Consider the following 27,378-nt stretch of genomic DNA (forward strand, 5'->3'; position numbering starts at 1 on the left):
ATTGTAAATATACAACTAATTAAAAAAGCCAAGAAAGAATAAATGCATGCAGATTGATTCCAAACACAGCATTTCATAACTTAATTCAATCACCACTTGGCTAATTTCCATCATGCGATATGACAAGCAGCACCATGAGGTGGCACCCTTCCTTGCCTGCTATAAACACACTTTTGTAATTGATTGGCATTTAACTGGATAGCCACAAATGGGGAAAGTGTTTCTGGATTCTAAAATTATGTGGATTGATACACGACAAGAGCATATCTAATTCAGTCTGGAAGACCTATGATAATGCATGCAAAAATATGTTCCCTGTGAGCAGCCAAGTCATACCACAAGTGTTGAACTCTGCTTTCCACTTCTTGCTGAATTAAGTGGTGTTAACTGGGACAACAGGAACTTCAATTGGTTACAATGTTGCTCATGGAAAGTTTTGGAATGAAAAATTGTAAATATTTTAAGTGAATACGCTGATATGTTTTATTTAGTGAATGAAGATCCTATTTGTAGACCTATTTTTATGAATAATGTACATTCGAGGGGGAAAATTTTATATTAAATCAGGAGAGAGTAGGACAGATGTCTCATTATTGATATCTATACAGTGTAAGGAGTACATTCTGTAATGAACTGTCTTGCAAACAACCACCTGGAAGGATCATACATTAATTATCTTCCTTTGGAGGATGTATTAGAGGGGGTGTATCTCAGAAAAGGAATGAGCAAAAGATTGAATTAAATTGAAAATGTATAGTTTTCTGAAAAGGTTGAACTGTATTTATATTGTAGATAATCCAACAAAAACTGTAAATATGAACAAACAAGTACCTCTGGTGGCGAGGTGAAACCTGAAAAAGAAATTTCTCGCTGCACTACCACAACACAAATAGATGGGCTGACAGCACTGACACAATGGTATTATTTTTCTCCTCTGCAAAAAGGTCATTGTACTTGCTAGCTACAACTTTCATCCATGTCCTCCTTCCCCAACTCACACACATTTTTGGCTTGTATACATCTTCCCCAAATTCAGGAACAGCCTGCAGATAGAAAATTAAAATCTGCAATTCAACTTTTCAGTAATTCCATGTGTAATTGACGGAGCCCTAAAAAAAAACCACTCTGAAATGCTGGTAGTTTTATTTATGCCTCAGAATATTGCACAATTCCTTCCAGAAACTTCTCATTTCTCTCCAACAATAAGCATTGCATTTAACTGAGAGCTTCATGGAGATCTTGTTAATTTAATAGAGAAAAAGTTAAAATCTCCTCTATTAAGAGTACTCATGGAACAGAATATAGCTTTTGTCATTTAACATTTTTTAATCATGTAATTTCATTTAATAAGAAATACTGTCACTCTCTTTCGTGTGTTAGCTTACCAGTTGTTTGAACTAAGGATAAGCATTTTTTTTGAAAGTACAATATATTTTAGCGTAAATATGAAACATCTTGACTGCAGTTACAGAAGTAAGCAAGGGTGGATTTATATGCCCATAGCTGAAGGCTGAGAGGATTACTGGGCAGTCAAGATTGCTTCTGTTAACCCAAGGGGACAATAGTTTGCCTTACAGCCTGTAAACTACCATCAGCATTGGTTTTATTACACCCTTATATTAACTTTAAAAACAGGAAATGTTTTCACTCATTTTGTGCAGTTTATAGCCTGTGCTTTGCAACCTAAGTAGACAGCAGTCTCTGTTCTGTTGTTCTACGATTTTGTCTGTAGATGTCAATTAATGGCCAGCAGTGAAAACATGTTCCTGTGAAAGCTTTTCAGGTAGCCATCTTTAATGCTTCTAATACAAGTGTAAGCAAATTAAAAATATATACAGATTATTTATCATCTAATAGGATTTTATGTTCTCAGGTTTTTTTGATGATTATGTTGATTTCTTCCTGAGTTCACAAGCCTTAGCTAATGTCTTTCCAGGGTACCATCTATTCCATTAAAGGCAAACAGTCAATTTCCTGCAAAACCTCTTCTTACTACCTGCTAAGGTTTACAAGAATCTGCATAAAAATATCTGGCTATGACTACCTCTAAAATTTGCCTCAGGCCAGGCATTTGGACTTCCCAATAATGAGACTGTCAACTCAACAGCTACCTTCTCTTTTGACATGAGGAAACAGATTTTTTTTTTAAAGAATCGCACTGTAGAACTGCCATTGCTTGGACCCATATAAGCTGGTAAAATCTTTAATTGTTGAAATAAATCAATTTGGACATCGAGGAGAAAAAGACAACATATAAAGAATCATTATGTCATTGACGAGAGAGTGCAGAAATCAACAGATAGTGCAACTAGGGAGATGGCAGAATTGGGGGATTCCCAAGGCATTGGGACTGGTTCTGCAGAAAGTGTGATCTGTACAGGCACACTGGACCTCACCAGGATGGGAACAATATTCTCACAGGTAGGTTTGCTTATGCTCTTCATGAATTTAAATAATTTTGGCAGGAGGATAAGAAGCTGAGCAAAGTTTCAGAAGGGAGAAAGGCAGAATAAGAATTGGTAAAGTATAAAACTAAGCAGCCATCTACACTTAATACTGAATTCCCTAACTTCAGAAAACTTGATCTCTGGATTTGTCCTTCTGTTTAGCATATTGTAACTCTCATATTCTTTTGTTCATTTATCTATATGATCACACTCCAACTCTTTCACTTATTGATCTGATAAATGCATTTACAGTTTATCAGAACATTCTCCTCCCCACTCTCCCTGCAGCTTTATAAACTCCTTTTGTCTCCTTTTCAGTTATGATCTTAAGTAAGGGGAAAAGTTTGCTCGTTAAGTAGAAAGGCGCAGACTAACATTGTAGTTGTGTCAAATTTTCGAGAAAGTTACAAGATAGTCAATGAGGCCAATGTTCCACAAGATCCGACAAGGCAGGCCGGTGTAAAGAGTAAAAGCCAATTGGAAACAAAGAAAAGTGGCGAACTAGATCCAACAATGGCTCAATGGAAAAGAGCAACAAATTGATGACTAATGAATGTTTTTTTATTGGAAGTCAGATGCCAGTGGGTGACTATAGGACTCAATACTTTGATCCTTGGTTTTGTTTCATTTATTAATGATTTATACTAAAACTAGGAGCATGGTAAAGAAAATGCTAAAAAAAACTATTTGATTGTAGAGAGATATAGATGGCCCAAAGAGCTGGATGGAAAAGTGGCAGATGGAAATTATTTCTTGGAATTGTGACGTGATGTATTTCGGAGGTGCAAAAGGAAATATGCAATAAAATAAAAGATATCACTGGACAATAAAAATTTTTACTTTCTGAACATTTTTGGGTTATTTTATTGATTTTGGCTGCTGATCACAAAAATCACCTTAAAAATTTCCTGTCATGTACTTTTTTTTAGACATTACCTATTTTTGTGATTTCCTGTCATATTTTAAGTCTACTTCGAGCATAAAAGAAAACCAGGAAGTGCCACATGTCATTGAAAATTCATTTAGTGCATTCGATTTTGGACTTCTTCCCTGCTGATCTTGGTGCAGTCATGATGAACATGGTAAAAGGTTTAACAAGGACAATGTAGTATCAGGGCAACTGGAATCCATCAATGCTGGTCAACTGTTGTTGGACACTGACATGAAAGGCATCAGATGATGAGTATAAACGAAAATCAGTGGCAAAACATTTTTAGGTCGATTGAACTAATGCAATGTGTCAGCATCATTATGCAATTAAACATGATAAACTCAATAAAAGTTAATTTAATGTTTCTCCGACTTCCAACGTGATTCAGAAAATCTGAAATTATCTTTGTGTTCAGCCTGAAGCTGTCTATCATAATCCCCAATTTTTTTTTAGGAAGCAAACCTTTTGTAAAAAAAAATTGTTGTCCAGTGTAATGGGAAGTGGAGAGAGATGAGAACTTGGAAAGGAGTTAAATAGGAAAGTCTGCAGGCACTGAAAGTGTAGTGCAATGCACAAAACTGCTGGAGAAACTCAGCAGGTCATGCAGTGCCCATAGAAAGCCCAAGGGATATCAGCAATGTTTCAGGCCTGAGCCCTTCATCGAGTCGAGTATCTCCAGCACTTCTGTGCATTGCAAGACCTTAGAATGTACGTGTGCAGATCATTAGAATGCAGCTCAATAAAGTAGTTAATAAAAACATGTAGAATGTTTTCTTTATTTGTCAAGGCACAGAACGCAAGAGCAGAGAGTTTAAATTAGAACGGTACACCACACCAGCTATGCCACAGATAGCAAAAGATGCAGAAAATGTAGAGGAAATTTATGATGAATTTGCCAAAACTGGAAAATTGCAGCATTGTGGTCAGAATGAATAAGCAATGGTTGTTTTCTTTGGAGGAGGCTGAGAGCAGACTTAATTGAGACATACAAAATACATTGCAGCCTGGACAGCAGAACTAGGAAGAGCTATTTCCTTTATCACTCAGATTTAGATTTAGACAAATACAGCCCGGTAACTTTACTATGCACTTTAATGATTTTCATGTGTTCTCTCTGTATTGCATAGTCAGTTTATTTATATTCGTTATCTGTTTACAGTTCTTTTATTTGTTTACATGTTTATGCTGTGTACAGTTTATTTTTTGTATGACCAGTTATTGGTCATTCTGCCGTGCCTGCAAGAAAAAGAATCTCAGAGTTGTATGTGACGATGTAATGTACATACTCTGACAATAAATCTTAAATCTAACAGGCTGTTTCACCCCACAAGTTTATGCCGCCTAATTTACAGCCAATTAAACAACACCCCTGGAACATTTTTGAACAATGGGAGGAAAGCGGAGCCCTTCGGGGAAAACCCACACAGACACGGGGAGAACGTACAAACTCCTTACTGACAGCGCAAGATTCAGAACCCAGTCCCGATCGCTGGTGCTGGAAGGCTTTGCTCGAACTGCTACGCCAACTGTGCTGAGCCAATGATGTGACTGGGAGAAGAATTAAGAGATGCATGAAGGATTAAAAGGGTGAAAAAGAGAGAAACACTCAATAGTATGTGGCTGGGTGTTTGGACAGTTGCGACATGCAGGGCAATGAACCCAAAGCAGGAAAGGAGGATCAGGTTGGAGAGCTTTTTTCTGCCTCATATCGCCTTGTGTTATAATTTTTTTAGGATTTGTAGCCATCTAAAATTCCTACTGAGAGGCCGATACACTGAGTGACAAGCTTGTCATGATCAACCCTAGCACAAGAACAATAAAAGATGTGTCAATAAAGTTACAGCCACCCAATGAGAAAAATCAGTTCTTTTAACCTCTCAATAGAACTGTTCACAAATAAGAAAAATGCAGAGAGGCTCCTGACTTCTGATTTACATTCATAAAATTTCTACAAATTTGTGACAGCATACAGTTAACTATTTTTAATCGTCAATGCCAACCATGAATAAATGTATTTACCCATATTATGATGCTGGATGAGATGAAACCCTGAGTTAAAGGCATATAGATTATAGTACACAGATGAAGTTTGAACATTGAAATCCCTATCTAATAATTAAACAAACTGATTATTTGCTTGGAGATGGTATTTAAAATTTCTGTAAACTCAAAAAAATCTATCACATTACAGTGTGTAGCTTTGATACTACCTTGCATTCTGCTGATTCTGAAGTTGTTTTATTGGCTAGAACAGGGGAGGGCAACCTTTACCCATGCAGAGGACAGATGGTGTGTCAGTGGATGAATGGCAGGCCGTACTGATGCTACTAGTAATTTAAAAAAAAAATAATTTCAATTATTTCTTGCCTGGGGTCTATTGGCTAATGACATGACCAGGGGATCCATCTTTAAATTCAAGATGGCAATGAACCATTGACCCTCTGCAACAATGGTAGGTTAAAATAAAATACTGCAGCGTTTCTTCTGCAGGGTGTACCAGGTCAGTTTCTTTTCAATGTTCCCCCCTTTCTCCCTCCCTCCGCTTACAGCTCAGCCTTTTCCGCTTTCCGCCGCGCTTTCTCCATCTCGAAATGTGCCCACTCATGCTGAATAAAGTGCAAAATCTCTGGCATGGTGTATGTGTCAGGCTTGCTGTGGTTTTCTGATGTGATTTTGTCCAGCACCACCAGAGTCAGGTGCGGACAGCCCACCTTGCTGCCTGCTGGAGCCAGGCTCGGCCAGCCTGCGTTGCGACCTGCCAAAGTATTGGTGGACACCTGCCCATCCATTCTACGACTCCCCCCCCCCCCCCCCCCCCGCAGTAGGATCCCCATTGCTTGGCTGCAGCGCATGTGCGCACTAATGGGTGTCGGCGCAAGGAAAGATTTTTGCATTCGGTTGCGGTCCGGATAAATTTGGTTCTGGCCCGCAGGCCTTAGGTTGCCCATCAGGCCTGAGCTCGCTGTCATGGATCCAGAACCCACAGTTGTTCCTATGATCATCCTACAAACATGCTTATCCAAGTCTGGAGAGTTGTTCACAGCTCCAGCAGCCTAGTCTGGATAGTGGCAAGGCCTAGAAGCTCCAACAGTACAGCAAGGAACCTCCACCTTAAAAACTTTCGACAGCTGTTCATTCCTTGTCCTCAGGTTGGGAAAAAAATTAAAGTTGTAAGGTATTTTTAAGGGTTTGGTGATTCCCAGGCAAAAATAATGTGAATCATAACACTGCAGCACTGCAGTGCTGTTACTGAATTCCAATGAGAATTCAATGGTGGAGGGAATCAACGGATTTGGTATTTCAAACTGGACAGCAGCCCAGGACTTCTGTGGTTGGTTTGATTTAATTTAAGGTAAATTTGAGTCATGGCAAAGTCAAGGAGAGAGGAGCAAGAAAAGGCAGGGAGAGAGGTGAATCAAGGTTTAAAAAGAGTCAGAAAGGCAACTGAAAGGTTAAGCAGAGTGTTGATTTGTGGGAGTGAGAAATTGAATAATTAAGATAATTGGCAGGAACCAATAAAGGGAGGAGTCATTGAAGGAATGGAGCTTTGTTGAAAAGAGGCTGAGCTTTCTTGCTTGATACCAGAGAGGTAAGACCAAGTGAAGTAGTGAACTCCTTTAATTAAAGTTAGAAAATGGAGTCAACTAGGGCATGGGTTGCTCTGGTTGTGGGAAATCTGGGACAATGTACTTGTCCCCGATGACTACACCTGCAGAAGGTGCATCCAGTTGCAGCTCCTTACAACCTGAGTTAGGGAACTGGAGCAGGAGTTGGATGAACTGCAGATCTTGAGGAAGGCAGAGGTAGTGGCAGATAAGAGGGTCAGGGAGATGGTCACCCTTATACATCATGGAGGTAGCTCTGTGACTGTCAGGAGAGGGAAGGGGAAGATGCAGACAGTGCAGAGTACCCCTGTGGCTGTTCCCATCAACGACAGGTACACTGTTTTGGAATCTGTTGATGGGGACATACCAGTGACAAGATGAGGTGGTCATGTCTCTGGTGCAGAGGCTGGCTCCCTGACTCAGAAGGGAAATGGGGAGAGGAGGAGACCAATAGTGATTGGGGGACTTGATAGTTAGACATGTAGAGAGGAGGTTTGCTCGATGAGATTGAGGCTCCCAGCCTGGTTGGTATGTTGCCTCCCAGATGCCAGGGTCAGGGATGTCTCTGATCGAGTACACAGCATTCTGGAGGGGGAGGGCGAGCAGCCAGATGTCATGGTCCATGTGGGGACACATGACATAGATAGTCTGCAGATGAGGTCCTGAAGGAAGAATATAGGGAGTAATGGAAGAAATTAAAAAGCAGGACCTCAAGGGTGGTAATCGTGGAATTGCTGCCTGTGACACGTACTAGAAGGTGTAGGAATAGGAAGTTGTGGCAGATGAATGCGTGGCTAAAGAGTTGGTGTAGCGGGCAGAGGTTCTGATTTGTGGATCATTAGGAACTCTTCTGGGGAAGGTCTGACCTCTACAAAAAGGGTGGGCTGCACCTGAACTGGAGGGGGATCAATATCCTGCAGGCAGATCTGTTGGGGAGGATTTCAACTAGTTTGGTGGGAATCAGAGAGTACAGAGATTAGGGTAAAAGGACAAAGAGATTTGAAGGGAGAGAGGAATCAGAATGTTAAAATTAATGAAGGAGAGGGGGTAGTAAACTTAGATGGTAATCAAAGGAGTGTATGTGGGGGACATTCTCTAAAGTGCATATATTTCAATGCAAGGAACATCGTAAGTAAGGTGGATGAGCTTAGAGGAAGGATTGATACATGGAATATTGTAGCCATCAGTGAAACTTGGTTTCAGAAGGGGCATGACTGGGAGCTAAATGTTCCAGGATTCTGTTGCTTTAGACATGATAGAACAGGAGGGATAAAAGGTGGAGGAGTTGCATTGCTTCTTAGAGAAAAATATATAGCGGTGCTATGGCAGGATAGATTGGAGGGCTCATCCAGTGAGGCTATTTAGGTGGAAGTGAGGAATGGAAAAAGCTTGAAAACACTAATGGGCATGTATTATAGATACCACCTAATGGACAGAGGGAATTAGAGGAGCAAATTTTTAAGGAGATAGCATATATGTGTAATAAACATAAGGTGGTGATTGTAGGGGATTTTAACTTTCCACAGATTGGCTGGGACGCCCATACTGTAAAAGAGCTGGATGGGTTGGAGTTTGTCAAATGTGTTCAGGAAAGTTTTCTTGATCAATACACAGAAGGAACGACAAGAGAAGGGGCAATATCGGATCTCCTATTAGGGAATGAGATAGGTCAAGTGACAGAGGTTTGTGTTGGGGAACACTTTGGGTCTCGTGATCATAATACTATTAGTTTTAGGATAACTATGGAGAAGGATTGGGCTGGCCCTAAGATTGAGATTCTTGATTGGAACAAGGCTAATTTCGAGGAGACGCAAAAGGATTTAGAAGGTGTGGATTTGGGATAATTTATTTTCTGGGAAGAATGCAACAGATAAATGGAGGATATTCAAAGGGGAAATTTGAGAGTACAGAGATGGTGTGTCCCTGTGAGGATTAAAGGAAAGGTTAGAAATATAGGGAGCCTTGGTTTTCCAGGAATTTGGTTCAGAGAAAGAGGGATGTAGACAACAGGTAGAGACAACAGGGAATAAATGAGATGCTTGAGGAATATAAGGAGTGTAAAAATCTTAAGAAAGAAATTAAAACATTAAAAGGAGATATGAGGCTCATTTGGCAGGCAAGGCAGAAATATATCCAAAGGGGTGCTACAAGTACATTAAAAGTAAAAGAATAGTGAGGGATAAAATTCAGCCCCTTGATGATTAGAGGGGTAGGATATGAAAGGAGTCAGATGAGATGGGGAAATTTTAAATGAGTTTTTTACTTCAGTATTCACTAAGGAAAGGAATATTGAGTCAGATGAAGTAAGGAAAGTTAGTAGTGAGATCATGAAAAATATAGAGATTAATGAGGAGAAAATCAAGGTGGATAAATCTTCAGGTTCAGACAAGATATTCCCTAGGATCTTGAGGGAGGTTACTGTGGAAATAGTGGGGGCTCTGACAGAAATATTTAAAATGTCATTAGCCATGGGGTAGGTGCCGGAGGATTGGAGGGTAGCTCATGTTGTACCACTATTTATAAAAGGTTCTAAACGTAAACCAGGTAATTAGAGGCCTGTGAGTCTGATGTCAGAGGTAGGTAAATTAATGGAGAGTGTTCTTAGAGATGGAATATACAATTATTTGGATAACCAGGGACTGATTAGGAATAGTCAACATGGTTTTGTGCATGGTAGGTCATCTTTAACAAACCTTATCCAAACTAAAGAGGGCAAGAAAAGGATTAAGAGTCAAATTAATATTAAGAACTAACGACAAGGTATGAAAAACACTTTCCCAATAATTAGAACAAAAAGAATATGACCAAATCATATGAAACAATGTACCTTCTTGCATCCATCACATTTTGAAGAATTTAGCCAATTGAACTTTGGAGAAGTAAGCTCAATGTACTACTTTAAATTGTAATAATGAGTATAAGGCACAGAGACAACATGAATTTACCAGTTTCAAAATAAAATCCCATGTCACATCTGAAAATCATCGTTGAAAATCTTGTTCCCATAATTTCTTAGTCTTGTTCAAGAAATTACCTCTTGACAACAATAATAAGTCATAAAGAACTGATATCAATATTTTTATGATTTGGTTTAAAATTATAAATCTTCCCTATTACATTTGATTCCAAATCTTGAGGTAGTTTCAATACCAATGAGTTCAAGAAGCTCCTAATCTGTAAATATCTAAAGAAATGATGTTTAAATAATTTAAACTTAGAAGATAATTGTACAAAAGAAGCCAAATTTTGGACAGTAAAAAGATCCTGAAAAGATTGGATACCTAATTTAGACCATTCATGAAAACCAAAATCTTGTACTGAAGGTTAAAAATAATTAGCTCAAAGGGGACTGACTATTAAGAATCTATGGTAAAGTGTTTTCTAATTTGAAACCAAATTCTCAATGTATGTTTAACAAAATTATCTTTTAATCTAGAGGCAGAAAAAGGTAATGATGCTCCAACTAATGAAATAAGAGAATACTTAGTAGATTTGATCTCTATATTAAACCAACTTGCAGCATCTTGTCTATCCTTATAATGAATTCAAAAAGTAATATATCTAATATTAGCTGCCCAATAATAAAATCTAAAATTAGGCAACACCAAATAAATTACTAATCAGGTTTTTTTTTAATACATGATTTCTTGTCAGGGAAGTACAAAGACTCTTCTCAGGAGCTATACTCATTGTGTGAATGAAGCCATGGTTAGAAAAGTGCAATCTCAGATTTCCATCCCATCACTCTGGTATAGCACTCCACAGGGAACAAGAGGACTCCATTGGTGGAAAATACAGGCACCCACCTTGATATACTCATAGTGAATGAAACACTAGAAATCAGACGGCTTTCAATTTTTAAAAATACAACTTCATCATTATTAAGAATCCTTCTGCCACAGTTTTTGAATATATAATGAACTATATTATTTGAGGTAAAACAGTGCTATCAACATCTATTTATCATTGATCTAAATTGTCACAATTGCAATTGATTTCCCCATGAAAACTTTATTAATAAAATTACTGTTCATTGTAGACCACAACTGCTGAAATTTACAAGGAATGGAGAACCAAACGATGTTAGCATGCTAGTTGATTTCATATGCAAAATTGGTTCCCAAGTACATCAAAACTATCAATATGCAACTTGTACATTTTACACCTTCACTGCTATTCTTGACAGCTCCAATGCACTCTGGACTAATTTATCTATCACACTTCATAGATTTGACCTCATCTAAAATTTTGCTCTCCATATCCCCTGTCACAACATGGCTCTAATCCATTACTACTTTTCTAGCTTACTTACATGAATCCCCATTTGAGCGAAGTTCTACTTTAAGATTTAAGTTCCTCGTGACTTGGTCCTTCCAACTTAATTACCTTTATTATTACAAACCACCTCTACATTCAACTCCACTAAATTCTTCCTTCTTGTCAATCCCCAATTTTCTTTACTGCTTCTCCAGTGGCAGTTATGCCTTCAGCAACTGTTGCTCTAACACTGGAATGCCTTCCCTAAATTCTGCAGTCCTGCACCTATTTCCGGATATTTCTCCATTGCTTAATCTTCTCAAACTACTCATGTGGTTTAATGCTCATGTGGTTTGATCATATATAGCTTGTGAAGTGCCTTAGGAGTGTACTAGGTGTTTTACTACATTAAAGGTGTTATGTAATTAGTAGTTTTATTGTCTGATTTGGATTAAATAAAACATGCTTAAAATTTTAGTAGTGTCCATATGTTCCTCATCAGGCTGCTTTGTAATAGTGTATCTAGAAAGGTTAAAAAAAAGTCTTCAAATTCCCCAAAATTTCAATCTGATGACCATAACTGGAACAAGTAGAGAGTACAACTTGAACATTTTTGACAAGAATAACTAAACATTAATGCATGTCTTTTGCATGTCTCTATGCATTCAAACCTTAAAGATCTAAGAATTGTCCCAAAAATATGTTTATAGTCACTCTACACGAGTCACAAGACAACTATATAATTTTAGATGACATAGTTTACAGTACCTAATCCCAAGGTCTTTACCTTTGATTTTCTCTCAGTTATAGTATCAGTTTCCTTTGTTATAAATACACATTGTTTTCTATTTAAACTCATACAAATAGAAAATGATATAAAGTGTATCATTATTTCAGGAATAGCCATTTCTCAACTTTTTCCATTTAAACACTAATTTTTTTGTTAAATATACCTCAGCAAAAACCAACACATTAGCTGTTAGTATGAACAATGTTATATAAATATTGTTTGTGATTGTGGTAAGTCTCTAATTTTCTCCCATGAGTTGAAATGCCAATTTTTCTTTGCATGTAATCTGACTAATTTTCAAAACTGCCGTTGGAAAAGCTATTCTGATATGACTTAAGTTAAAAATCGACCTAAAGCTCTTAAAACAACAGCAGGAAAAAAATTATATAAGCATGCACATGATTCAACTGTTAGAAGGCTATTCAATGCAAAACTGAATTGAAATTCTATGAAGAATTTATGCCAGCTAAAACTTTTAAGTAAAACAAGAGGTCGTTACTGTATTTAATGGCATATAGGTCCCAGTGGCATATAAGACACCCCTCCCCCATTTTAGCATGAAATTTTAGGAAAAATTAGTTTTACTGTATTTAATTGGACAGAATATTGGTAAAACTTGTTTTAATAATACTGCTGTAATTAACAAAAGAAAACCTTTACTAAGAGAACATTAAAACAACTAACTATCTAAAACAAAAACACAATAAAACATCAATGTTCTGTAACAAAAACTTTAATCATCTTCACTGCCTGAACATTCATCACTGTCAAAGTCTAAAATCTCAGCGTCAGTACTGCTGGCATCACTGTCTTCAAATAATGCATCAACCTCACTGCCATCAAGGGCATTACTAATTCCACACTTCTTTAAAGCCTTAACAATAATTCCAGCTGTTACAGTGTCCCAAGAAGTCATCACCCACTCACACACCTGTGTAATGGTGGGACGTTTCACTCTTCCTGCTCACTCCTTTTTCTCCCATCCATTCGTTACAGTGTTCCCTTGTGTTATTTTTAAATGGCTTTTTATACACACATCTAAAGGCTGCAATTGGCTCATCATACCACCAAGAATAACAGCCATCTGGGTTTTCTGTTCATGTGCCTTTTATTAACATCTTCATTTCTGTGTGACCTGAACTGATCCCAGACCAGAAGTGCAGTTTTTTTTTTAAAGAGTCCACCTTCGCCATATTTTCTGCAAACATAATTTTATTCCAACTTCAGCGCTTGACGTCCTATTTTGCGGAAACTGCCAAAATGTTTGGCCTGGAAGTCAGCCTGAAGAAAACTGAGCTCCTCCATCAGCCAGCTCCCCACCATGACTACTAGCCCCCCCACATCTCCATCGGGCACACAAAACTCAAAACGGTCAACCAGTTTACCTATCTCGGCTGCACCATTTCATCAGATGCAAGGATCGACAATGAGATAGACAACAGACTCGCCAAGGCAAATAGCGACTTTGGAAGACTACACAAAAGAGTCTGGAAAAACAACCAACTGAAAAACCTCACAAAGATAAGCGTATACAGAGCCGTTGTCATACCCACACTCCTGTTCGGCTCCGAATCATGGGTCCTCTACCGGCATCACCTACGGCTCCTAGAACGCTTCCACCAGCGTTGTCTCCGCTCCATCCTCAACATTCATTGGAGCGACTTCATCCCTAACATCGAAGTACTCGAGATGGCAGAGGCCAACAGCATCGAGTCCACGCTGCTGAAGATCCAGCTGCGCTGGGTGGGTCACATCTCCAGAATGAAGGACCATCGCCTTCCCAAGATCGTGTTATATGGCGAGCTCTCCACTGGCCACCGTGATAGAGGTGCACCAAAGAAAAGGTACAAGGACTGCCTAAAGAAATCTCTTGGTGCCTGCCACATTGACCACCACCAGTGGGCTGATATCGCCTCAAACCGTGCATCTTGGCGCCTCACAGTTTGGCGGGCAGCAACCTCCTTTGAAGAAGACCGCAGAGCCCACCTCACTGACAAAAGGCAAAGGAGGAAAAACCCAACACCCAGCCCCAACCCACCAATCTTCCCCTGCAACCGCTGCAACCGTGTCCGCCTGTCCCGCATCGGACTTGTCAGCCACAATCGAGCCTGCAGCTGACGTGGACATTTACCCCCTCCATAAATCTTCGTCTGCGAAGCCAAGCCAAAGGATTTCTGTGTGACCTGAACTGATCCCAGACCAGAAGTGCAGTTTTTTTTTAAAGAGTCCACCTTCGCCATTCGCCATATTTTCAGCAACCATAATTTTATTCCAACGTTGTCCATCCAGACTTTTGGATGAACATGAGCAAACACACCACGTAGTATTTTTTTCCTTTGGGGTGTGTCTTTCTTTTAAATATTACAAATGGCGGCAGTTTTGTGCCATCAGCACAACAGGCCAGGACTACTGTGTAGTGTGTCTTTTCATTACCAGTTGTTTTCACTATGACAATTTTGGCTCCTTTAACACACAGTTTGGAGACGATTAATTTTTTTAAAAAGGGAGGTCCTATATGCCATCAAATACATTAATTCTACATGCAAAAATAAATCCACCTTATTTTAGGATTTGAAAAAGCAAGGTTTATACAGTACGTTTCCTCATATCTGAAAAGCTTGGAACTGGACCGTTTTCAGTATTGGGTTTTTTTGGTTATCGGAACAATGGCTTTAAGCAGGCTCAGTAGCATCAGCAAAATATTTGTATCAGTGGTTAAACAACAATAAAAGAAAATAACAACAGGCTTTGAGCACGAAATAATGTTTAAAATGTACCAGAAAAACAACTTGATCTCCTTTGTTTCACTGCCATCCATCTGCAGACATTTTATGCCATTCACAACTATATCTGTGTATGAGAGCTCCGTTGTTATCCAAATGGCACCAACAGAGCATCAGAGCCTCACATGGGCAAGTCGCGTCATGAATTTTTTCAACTTGTGATGTCATGTCAGCGCCACAAAAACGTTAATGGATCATTTTGGTTAACAGAACTTTGGGTAAGAGGAAACAAACTGTACCAGTTTTTCCATGATGCTTCCAAAGTCAAGTGGGTAGCTTCTGGTAAAAATATGGAAATAGTGTTGTTGGTATGCACTAATTTGTATGTAGCCCACTGAGAGAAAATAATGTAAACTTGCCTCATCTCCTCAAGCCTCTTAGAAGAATATTTTGGAAAGTTCCAGTAAAGGACTTCCAAAAAGTGCAGCTACATATGTTTCACACACATATACAGAGATTCTGTTTCCTTGTCAAAAGAAGTGATTTGGGCTAAGTCTATTCTATTGAAAGATATGAATAAATATATGTATAGCTAAATTACTAAAGCATTGTTTCTTGGAAGTGATTCTTGCAGTTTGACACACTAAACAATATAACCACAATTTAAATATTGATGGCCTATATATTTTTTTTTAAAAGACAATGAGCTGCTCGAAGAACTCAGCAGAGCTGTCTGACTCACTGAGTTCCTCCAGTAGCTCAATATTTTTGTTCATTGTTTGCTTAAGATTCTTGCATCTGCAATTTTTATGTTTCTCAAAATCAGTTGTAGATTCATGACAATTCAGGACCTGGGTTGCATAAACAATTCCAAGATATTCTACCAATTAAACTAACGTAGCATTGGTACACTTCCATATGAATGTGAGGAACTGACAAAGATTGTTCTGCCCTTGACCCAATGTTATCAAAGTTTCTCTTTGAAAGGTCTAATTGGCACCTTGATCCTGCAGTTTGGGTCTTTGACACTAGAGGCCCTTCATGAACTGCTTAATGATTAAAACATTTCCAAAGATAACAATCTAGGAAGTACAGTATTTTAATTTATCCTACAGCTCCCATTGGTTGAACATTAAGGCTTACAACAGGTGCTGAATTACAAAAGATCTATGGAACTTTCCATTTCTGTTTTGCCTACATTGGTCATTATCATTAGAATTTTATTTAAAGTCAATTAAATACATGATTTTACTTCAAATGTAGAAAACATCAAGGCAAAGCTTCATCTCCCTACTTTTGCAGACAAATTCAAACCAGCTGCCCACTTTTAACTGAAATCAATAATATTCAGCGGCTGTTCCCCAAACAAATGTTTTTAATACAGAAAATAGTACATGTGTGAACCCCAGAATATCTTCTTTTTTCCCCAAAGCCTTCTGATAAATTGACAATTGCTGGCAGCTTGCTCACTACAGTAACATATTGCCAGTAGTTCTGTACGGAAGGATCGGAATCTTAATCTGCAGTTACTTGAACCTTGTTCATTTCAATAGGTGAGCAGGGCCTGCAACATTTTACAGACAGCAGCAGGATTAAAACAAACCAGAGTTTGTTTCTGTACAATGGAAAATGCAATACTGGTTAAAAAGAGTGAGAGTAATGGCAGCTAAGTAGAAATACATTAAATGTTGACAGGAGAGGAAAAAATACAGTATAAGGCACAATATTTGAAGCCCAGACATGACAGAGAGCAAATTTCAGAAACAAATTTGGTTTCTGATTAAATGTGAAACATATTTTTACATAAATTCCTCAGCTTAAATATACTTAGAGGACGGGAACTAGTTGGCATTCATGCAGAATTTTTGGCATTTACTCACATAAATGCGAGCAAGTTCAGGACCCACTATTTGAATTTTGGAGCTTCTTCCTAGAAAATTCTATCACCATGTTCTACACTGGATCTGAATCATTCAGAAAAACTGAAAAATATCAACAGTTTTGGCACATAGCAAAAGTAGGGAAATAATTTTACATGCTTCAGTTAAATATGGGTCATAAATTCTGTTATGCAATTTGACAATAAAAACTGCAATGCAAATATGTGGCCATGCAATGAACTCATTTTTCCAATGGTGGCAATCTTTCATCAACCTTTCAGTCTGCATTACATGAAATTACACTACTCAACATTTCTTCTTTCTAAATGGCTCTAAGTTTCTATATTTATTCTTATTATTATACAGGAAACAAAACAAGAACAACATTTTAATATAAAAAGGAATGCATACATGTAACTGGGAATTGGTGTTTGGGTGAGAGGAAGCTGCTTGTTAAGAATTGAGTTCATGAATGTCCCAAGGCCTTTTAACTTTATGGTCCCAACATTTTTTTTCCCCAATGTCTCCCATCAACAGATAACCAGATTGACAGGTTTTAGACTTCTGAGCCACTTTCCAAGATACTTCACACTACATAACAAGATATTTGGGTAGAAAGTTTGGTCAAAGAGAGCACCCAGTAGGTTTTAAGGGCTTCTCAATTGGAAGAAATAGAGATATCAAAGTGGAGGTGTTTAAGGAAGAAATATTGAATTTAAGGAGCTACAGGCACTTCTAATGGTGCGATAATTAAACTTGGAAATACACAAGAAACAAAACTTGTGAATACACAATTACAAAGGAGCAATTCTCTGGAAAGATTTTAAAATCACACAGAAACTATTAAGAGCCAGCTTATAGTTAATAGAGAGCCAATATAGTTCGGGCTGGGTGAAGATGATTTGGTTTTGGATAACAAATATAAATAAGGGCAAGTAAATGGAGATAGTCATGGAATGCATGGAAGTAACAAAGCATAAAAGAAGATTTCAGAAGCAGAAAACTAAGTCGCAAGTGTGGTTAAACCATCTAATGAAAGTGAAATTTGGTGATCTTATTGATGGAGTACAAATCTTATTGCAAAGTCAAATAAGACATAAAAAGAATAGAAGCCAATTTGCCAGATGGTATCGGGCATCTGGGGCCTACAAGTTCAGAGACTATTTATTGTCATGTAATAAAACAGAATGAGATAGACAACAGACTCGCCAAGGCAAATAGCGCCTTTGGAAGACTACACGAAAGAGTCTGGAAAAACAACCAACTGAAAAACCTCACAAAGATAAGCGTATACAGAGCTGTTGTCATACCCACACTCCTGTTCGGCTCCGAAACATGGGTCCTCTACCGGCACCACCTACGGCTCCTAGAACGCTTCCACCAGCGTTGTCTCCGCTCCATCCTCAACATCCATTGGAGCGCTCACACCCCTAACGTCGAGGTACTCGAGAGGGCAGAGGTCGACAGCATCGAGTCCACGCTGCTGAAGATCCAGCTGCGCTGGATGGGTCACGTCTCCAGAATGGAGGACCATCGCCTTCCCAAGATCGTATTATATGGCGAGCTTTCCACTGGCCACCGTGACAGAGGTGCACCAAAGAAAAGGTACAAGGACTGCCTAAAGAAATCTCTTGGTGCCTGCCACATTGACCACCGCCAGTGGGCTGATAACGCCTCAAACCGTGCATCTTGGCGCCTCACAGTTTGGCGGGCAGCAGCCTCCTTTGAAGAAGACCGCAGAGCCCACCTCACTGACAAAAGGCAAAGGAGGAAAAACCCAACACCCAACCCCAACCAACCAATTTTCCCTTGCAACCGCTGCAATCGTGTCTGCCTGTCCCGCATCGGACTGGTCAGCCACAAACGAGCCTGCAGCTGACGTGGACTTTTTACCCCCTCCATAAATCTTCGTCCGCGAAGCCAAGCCAAAGAAGAAAACAGAAATATAATATTAGATGAAATTGCCTTTTGTCTTGTCACAAGGCAGGCAAAGATTTGCCAGTAGTATTGTTTGACACCCCTCACTGGACAGTGCTGGTGTTGGAGGATAGGGCCAACTTTGTCCAAGGTTGTGGACAGGTCAAGAAGGATCAAGAGAGATGGATTATCTTTGTCATAGATACACAGGGTGTTATTTCATTGGAGATCTTTAAGTCTGGCAGGATCAGAAATCTGAGGAGACTTAGAAGGCAATACTTGAAGCAAAAACAACTAAGTGCCATGAGTTAACATGATGATAAGGAGAGTTAAATGGCTGCAAGATCATTTAAAGAACATACGGGAATGTGGTGGGTAAAGTGTTGGGAAATTTATCTGGCTGTGTGCTGGATTTAGAGGAATTACATTTGATCTTGTTGGCTTGTATATAGAGATTAAAACATGTGGCACACCATCTTTCAAAGGTGCATTTTATTGTCACATAATAAAACATTGAAAATGTAATATACATGATATACTGATGAGCATTGCCTGGCACCCCTAACAACATGAGAAAGAGAAGCGAGAGAGAGTCTCTTCAGTCATAATGGCTATCTGTGGATTCACCTCCAGAGCTCCTGTAGCCTTTCCAGCTTCACAAACTCCAGTTCAAACCATCAACAACCCAAGCTCCAGATCCAAACCTGCGATACAATCAGGAAGCTTTCAATGCTCGAGGTCCATCAGAAGCCCTTCACAGCAAATCCCAGTTCCCAACTCCCAGTTCTGATACCTGGTTCCCATGAGCTAGTTTCCAGCAACATGCAACTTGTGTGGATCCATTGACCAAAGGTCACCTGCAGCCAGTGTGGGTTATTCAACCACTAAGCCCTGAGCTGGCCTGCTGCCATGGTCACCTTCACAGCAGGCTTGTCTCCTATGCTTCTCCTTAACAGGGGGTGTTCTCCCCATTTCTGGTGCCCTGTGCTGGTGCACTGCTCCCCAGAGTCTGCAATTCTGAGTAGTACACTGCCAAGCACATCTTGAGCACAGAACTCCTTGGTTGCAGAATGTTTAAAATAAGCACCATTGGTACTCCTACAGCCTGTTTAAAACCCATACCAAACCGTTGGCATCAAGACATTTCTCAAGAGCAATTACGGATGCACCAAAGTTAGCCCATCAAAGACATCCACATCCAGCAAATGAACAAAAACGTTGCCATCTTTGTTATTAATTAAAAATAGCTTATTTTAAAAGGATGAAAACATTGTTTTTGTGTTGGAGATAGAAAAGCTCAAGAATTTGAATGGGAAATGCATTTTTTTATGTTGATGATAGCTAATTCGAGGTACCCATGAACATGTATGAAGAATGTGCAAGCAGGAAACTAGCTGGTTCATCCCTACCAACTTAAACTCCATTGCAATGCTCAGTAATGGAGAGAGTGAAGAGCATCAAACTCCTCAGAGTTCACTTAAGAAGTGACCCAGGGTGGACACATAACATCTCCTTACTTGTCAGAAAGGCTTAAGAGCGACTGCACTACCTGAGAAAATTAAGATGGGAAAGGCTTCCGGCCACACCATCCTGTCAGCCTTCTACAGGAGCTCTATTGAGAGCACCTTGCCTGCTGCATCATAGTGTGGTGTGGTTGCTGTGTAGAGCATCGGATTGGAGGTCAATCCACAGGAATATAAAAGGGCAGAGAGGATCACTGGGGTTGGCCACCCCCCCGTCCCCATCTACCCAATCAACGGAATTTACTGTGATATTTGTTTAAAGAGGGGTCGCAAAATCAGAGAGGATCTCTACCATCCCATATCCAGCATCTTCCAGCTACTCCCACCATCAAAAAGATACACAAGTATCAGAGGCAGTGAGAACTGCTGAATGACTTCCAAATCAATTATGACTATTTATGAAGAATATTTATTTTAATACATGTTCCTATGTAGTGTGTATATGTATGTGTGTTTTACACTGTTGTGATCCATGGACCGGAAAATGCTGTTTGGTCGGGTTGTACTGGTACAATTGGATGACAAATAAATTTGAACTTAAAGGTGAGGTAAATCTCCACCATTTATTCTGGAGAATCTGCCTAATATACCAAGTTAGACCCGAATGCAGGAATGCAGGAACAAGGGCTCAATTAATACAAGCAGAAAGAATACTTCTTTTTCTGCAATAATTGAGTTTCATATTTTTGTCTTTAAATTGTTAGTGGTCAGATTTTCAAAATTTAAAATTATTTAAATTGCTTGATTTTTAACTGCATTTTGCATTTTTATAAATGACACTTCAGAGACAATAATAAACATTTAAAATTTTTAGTGATATTTGATAGCTGATTAAACAAGGAACTTTGTTTAGCCAACTGTTAAAAACACAGAAATGCTGGAGGAACTCAGTCAGTCTCACAGCATCTATAGGAGATAATGATACATAGCCGACATTTTGGGCCTCAGTCCTTCTTCAAGGTGAGACTTAAAAAGCAGGCAGGTGTCTGAGTTAAAATAAAGAGCAGGGGGAGAAGTACAAATCAACAGCCAGAAAGTGTTAATTGGATATGGAGAGGAAGCCAGGAGAGAGGAAAGGTGATAATTGATTGAGGGAGGGGCATGTTGGTTCTGTGAATGCAGAACTGGGGTAAAGGATACAGAAGGAAAAGGGAAGAGAAAGAAAAAGATCAAGAGGAAAGGAGACATAGAGAAAGCTGAGGAGTGGGCCCTAACGGAAATGCCATCCAGTTAGTTGGAAGGTGCCCAGAAGGAGTATGAGATGATGTTCTTTCACTTTACTGGCAGTGCATGAGACCATGAACAAACTTGTAGGCAAGGGAATGGGGAAAATCCCCACTATTGCAGTGGTCAAAGCTGAGGTGTTCAAAACAGCGTTCTCCCAGTCTGTGTCCAGCCTTTCCTTTTTTAAAAAAAAACTTTATTTAAGATTTTATAACATGAATAAAATATAAGATTACATTTAAAAAAATTAAAAATAAGATAATGAAATTACAATATACAGCATCAGTAATCTAAATAAACTATATTTCCCCCAATAATTATTACACAACATTAATAACCCAACTCAAATTAGTCCAACCCCCCCTCCCCCAAAAATAAAGAGTGAAGAATTAATAAAGTTAGTAATATATGTAAGAAAAAAACCCACTTACAAAAAAAACAAAAACATAACAGAAGAAAAGTAATTAATAAAGTAAGTAATAAAGAAAAGTAATTAATACTAAGATATTACACTTAAAAACATATTTAAATCAAACTTAAATGCATATATTTAACAAACGGAGTCAAAATAAAACATGTATTTAACTCAAACTTAATATAAAAAATTAGTAAAATTAGTATTATCTATCAAAAATTCTTAAACAATAATCAATTCTTAAAAAAGAATTGTAGCATGAAAAAAAAGATGAAAAAAACTTTCTCTATAGAAATAAACCTTCACCAAATATCAACTAACTTCACATCTATCATCATATTAGTCACATAAACCACCATCTTAAAACAAAATTCAAACCTCATTAAGCATTGTACAATTCAATTTTAGTACTCTTCCACCATTTTTCCCTTTCACTCTTGAATACTTATCCAATAAAAGCTCCAATACCACATTTAAATATCCCCAATCATTACATTAAAATTCACATATCCAAATAATAAAAACACATCTACAACAAAAACTATATCTTCAACAAATGGAGCATAAACCACAAACAAAATTCAAGCCTCATTAAGAATTGTACAATTCAATTTATAACTTTCACCATTATTGTGTCCAGCCTTTCCGATGTAGAGGAGACCACGACAGGATGGAGTAGATGAGCACTGAAAATCTGCAAGTGAAGCATTGCTTTGCTTGGAGTTGTCAACTGTCAAAACCCTTTCAACTATTTTGTGGACAAGACCTATGCTACCCACTGCACATTACTACTGTTCTTCTAACCTCACCAGCAATTCATAGACAAGAGATGAGGACCAGGATGGCATTGGTTAGAAAGCGGCACTGCTAATGTACAAGTGGTGAGTATGGGTGGCTTGATGCAGGCCAAAAATCCTGGCCTAAAACTTTGGCTTAAAGTAATACAAAAGCAAAGCTCAAATACCATCTGAAAGCTAAACAATAAAAATGTCACAGAAACAGAAATTTTAAAATAATCTTTCCTTTACTTACTGTTGGGGTATTCTCCAACACTATGGTTTTTCCCATTCCAGTACCAGAGAAGTAGAGTTGCATCTCGTGACCCAGACAGGATATAGCAGTCGCCTCCAATGTACGACTCAGATCTGGCTAAACAGGTTACAACATCCCAGTGTCCAAAAATCACTTGAGCAAGTTTACCTAAAAAGAAATGAATGAAATAACCATTAATTCATTAATTTCAAATGAATATATCAAAACTGTATTCTAGTCAACCAACATTCTTTAACATGTCCTTACAAGCAATGAACAGCTTTAATGATTCCAACATTCATATCATTTATAAATAATTAGAAAAATAGATCTATTGTCCTATAGTGCACTGAACACAGGAATAATGGAAGAAAACTCCAAGAATTGCAGGAGAAAGCAGTGAAGGATGAGATAATTTTCAGGTACACAATTCCTTGATTTTGGGAGATTGAAAAAATCTGCAACATTTTAAGTCCATTTCTATGCAATGAATATAACCCAAATGTTCATATCAATGAAACTTGTAAAATAAATAATCTTACAAATGCAAAAGGGTAAATTTCTATCGATGTCAGAATGATTCTACCATGGTCAGTACCTGTAGCATGTTTTGCAAAGCAGACAGATTGAGAATATCTTGGCTATACAATGCACAATATTGTATTTTTTTGTGAGTGGGGAGAAGAAAATGCTTTCTTTTTTGCCATTTAATATTCTTCATCTCCTGATTTCATACCAGCTGGATGTTATTTACCATCTAGGAATAGTACAGGCAAATAGTTTCAACTGTCCATACTGCCTCAGCCATCCCCCTCCCAATAAGAGCATGTCCCAATGTTGGTAAGAAAGCTGACCTGCAAATTTCTTTCCTTCCACTGGTGATTCACTTAACCCTAAATGGTCTTCTAGTAGTCTTTGAATCAGTTTGTGGAAATTAAAATATCCAATTCACATTTAAAATCATCCATTTAGTAAGGAAATGAATCATTAACCAATTTCTGTTCCTAAAAGGTTTTTTAAAAATCCATTATTTAAACATTCAATGGCATCCACATTTTCAGAATTCAAAATGCAACAACTTTTAAAAAAAGGGAGCTTCTGGTTTTACATTTCAGATATATATGTATATTTATATATTTTTTAAAAATGAAAGTTAAAGAATGATTCCAATCCAATCCTGATGTAGAAGAGTGCTCATACAGGAATACACATCATTGCACATATGCATTCACTTAAATGCTACATATGATTTGTATATAACTTTAAAAAGACCAGTCTGGAATGTACAAGTCTAATAATAACCTCAAAGGTTTTACAATCAAAATGTTTGAAGTTGAACACGATGGATCTTGCAATGATCATTTCAAATGCTGACAATAACTGGTGATTTTCAAACAAAACCAGAAAATGGTAGATAATATGCAAAATTATGCTGGACCAATGCCCAAATGATTATTTGTTACTTTCAGTTAAAAACATTAAATGGTAACCTAGCAGAAGCATTAGTTGCCACCAAACAGAAAACCTCACATTAAAGGAATCTTTCATTTATGTTGCAGAGAATTTATCTTCAGGAGTACAATCCATATAATATGAAGCTTCAATGTATTAGATTTGTATACTTGAGAGAATGTTATTGACAACAATTGTTTGGCTTCCATTAATAAAGGCAACTTTTCGAGTTTTGAGGATTATGCACGCCGACAGTCCTGTGTGCCCTGGCCATTGCTATTAGAGTTCGTGGCTATGAAATGTTCAGCTGACTCTTTAAACAGCATTTTTCTAATGCCATAATATAATTAAAAATAGCAGAATTGCAAGAGTTGTGCTAGTTTGACCTATTGTGGAAATATTTAGTGAATATTGAATATGATGAAATTGTACAAGGCATTGGTGAGGCCAAATTTTGAGTACTGTGTACAGTTTTGGTCACCAAATTATAATTAAGATATAAACAGAATAGAGAGAGTGCCGAGAAGGTTCACGAGAATGTTGACAGGATTTCAGGGTCTGAGTTCCAGGGAAAGGTTGTGCAGACTGGGGCTTTTTTCTCTGGAGCGTAGAAGATTGAGAGGGGACTTGATCGAGGTGTTTAAGATTTTAAAAGGGACAGACCGAGTAAATGTGGATAGGCTTTTTCAATTAAGAAAGGGGGAGATTCAAACTAGAGGGCATGGTTTAAGATTGAAGGGGGAAAATTATAAGGGGAACATGAGGGGAAATTTCTTTACGCAGAGGGTGGTGGGGATGTGGAATGAGCTTCCGGCAGAGGTGGTTGAGGCGGGATCATTGGTTACATTTAAGGAAAGACTGGATCGTTACATGGATAGGAGGGGACTTGAGGGGTATGGACCGGGTGCTGGTCAGTGGGACTAGGAGGGTGGGGATTTGCTACGGCATGGACTAGTAGGCCCGAACTGGCCTGTTCTGTGCTGTAAGTGGTTATATGGTTATTTACGAGTTCACTGAAATGGAATCAGAAAAGGTATCAAGGAAAATAGTCACATAAAGACTAGTTCTTGTGAAATTCAAGTACTGAAAATACAACAGGATATAACCATGTACTGAGACTTTAACTGCGAGCTTTTTTGACTGTAGTCTGCAGTGTGTAAAAGATAAAAGGGTCGACAATGATTTTACAATTTTGTTCTCAGCATTAATCTATTTGGTCACATCCAACTTTTGTTCAGGATTTAGCTCATCAACCAATGGCTGGTATTCTTCACTGTTAACAAAATAAGCAAATTGCATATAAAATTTACATATACCAGATTATGGTAACAATATCACTGGTATAATATTACAAGCAATTTAGGGATTCGTATTAAGCAGAAGAATACAGTTTCAATACCAAAACACCATAAAACAGGTTTCTCCATTTGATATAATAGTTGACACTAACTTAATTTTGGCATTCTGTGAAAAAACGTAAAATTTTCAAATAATATTTTTCAGAACATTTTAATTCACTATATACGAACTAGATTCTTCTCTCTTTGGCTTGGCTTCGCGGACGAAGATTTATGGAGGTTATCACTTGTACGTCAGCTTGAACGTCAGCTGCAGGCTCGTTGGTGGCTGACAAATCTAATGCGGGACAGGCAGACATGGTTGCAGTGGTTGCAGGGGAAAATTGGTGGGCTGGGGCTGGGTGTTGGGTTTTTCCTCCTTTGTCTTTTGTCAGTGAGGTGGGCTCTGCGGTCTTCTTCAAAGGAGGAACTGTGAGGCCCCAAGATGCTCGGTTTGAGGCGAGATCAGCCCACTGGCAGTGGTCAATGGGGCAGGCACCAAGAGATTTATTTAGGCAGTCCTTGTACCTCTTCTTTGGTGCACCTCTGTCACGGTGGCCAGTGGCGAGCTCGCCATAGAACACGATCTTGGGAAGGTGATAGTCCTCCATTCTGGAGACGTGACCTACCCAGCGCAGTTGGATCTTCAGCAGCGTGGATTCGATGCTGTCGGCCTCTGCCATCTCGAGTACTTCGATGTTAGGGATGAAGTCGCTCCAATGAATGTTGAGGATGGAGTGGAGACAACGCTGGTGGAAGCGTTCTAGGAGCCGTAGGTGATGCCGGTAGAGGACCCATGATTCGGAGCCAAACAGGAGTGTGGGTATGACAACGGCTCTGTATACGCTAATCTTTGTGAGGTTTTTCAGTTGGTTGTTTTTCCAGACTCTTTTGTGTAGTTTTCCAATGGCGCTATTTGCCTTGGTGAGTCTGTTGTCTATCTCTTTGTCGATCCTTGCATCAGATGAAATGGTGTAGCCGAGATAGGTAAACTGGTTGACCGTTTTGAGTTTTGTGTGTCCGATGGAGATGTGGGGGAGCTGGCTGATGGAGGACCTCAGTTTTCTTCAGGCTGACTTCCAGGCCAAACATTAATTAATTTAGAATTAATTCACATCTTTAGCAGAAGTTATAGAGCTTTATTCTAACACAAAAAAATTAAGCTATATTGTTGTATATGAATTTGACATCCAACAATGCTTATCACGAATACATAGGACTGATTTAAAAGACTTAGTTCTCCCATTTTAGAGAAAAGCCTACACAGGAAACAAATTCATGGGTAAACATGGCAGTTTTCCAAATCAATGGAACATGAAAGGAGATTTCTCAATATAAACTACAACTCTAATTATCTGAAATCAGGTTATCCAAAATCCTCATTTATCCAAACTTTTTTGGACCCATAAGTGGCACCTGATTGGCTCCGAAAATGTTTGCAGATAATTGAGGATTTCAAAAAAATCGGACATCTTCATTTATCTGAAAAATTTTGAAGCTGAAATGACATAATTTTGCCTCCAAATAATTTTGGATAAATGAGGATATCTGAAACAGTTAGAAATCCTCAGTTGTTTGACAGTTTTCCAGAACCAAACTGACATCACAGGTTGAAAAAAAATGTTGGAATTTTGGAAAAACCTCTGAGTAGAATTTTGAGTTTTTGGTGTTGGATTTATCTTATTTTGTTCAGGTTGTTTTTTGGTGATAATTAAACAATATTTCATGCTTTAAAAGCTTTCCCTTGTTGTTTGTTGTTGTTTAAACACTGTTATAAGTTATTTGCAGTTGCTACTGTGCCATTTTCAAAAAATGACCAGTTCTCTTAAAATATTGTTTATCCGA

General features: G+C 38.5%; 1 protein-coding gene across 3 annotated transcripts in view; it reads right to left on the reverse strand.

Moving 5' to 3' along the window:
* The window catches only part of lrba (LPS-responsive vesicle trafficking, beach and anchor containing), an 871,588-nt gene that overhangs the window by 19,704 nt on the left and 824,506 nt on the right, over positions 1–27,378 (reverse strand). For all 3 annotated transcript variants that reach the window (XM_069926437.1, XM_069926436.1, XM_069926438.1), the window contains one exon: positions 22,745–22,912. In XM_069926437.1, coding sequence (XP_069782538.1) covers positions 22,745–22,912 — 168 coding nt within the window. The remainder of the gene's footprint in view (positions 1–22,744; positions 22,913–27,378) is intronic.

Source organism: Narcine bancroftii, chromosome 3 (genome assembly GCF_036971445.1).
Source record: "Narcine bancroftii isolate sNarBan1 chromosome 3, sNarBan1.hap1, whole genome shotgun sequence".
NCBI classification, from domain to species: domain Eukaryota; kingdom Metazoa; phylum Chordata; class Chondrichthyes; order Torpediniformes; family Narcinidae; genus Narcine; species Narcine bancroftii.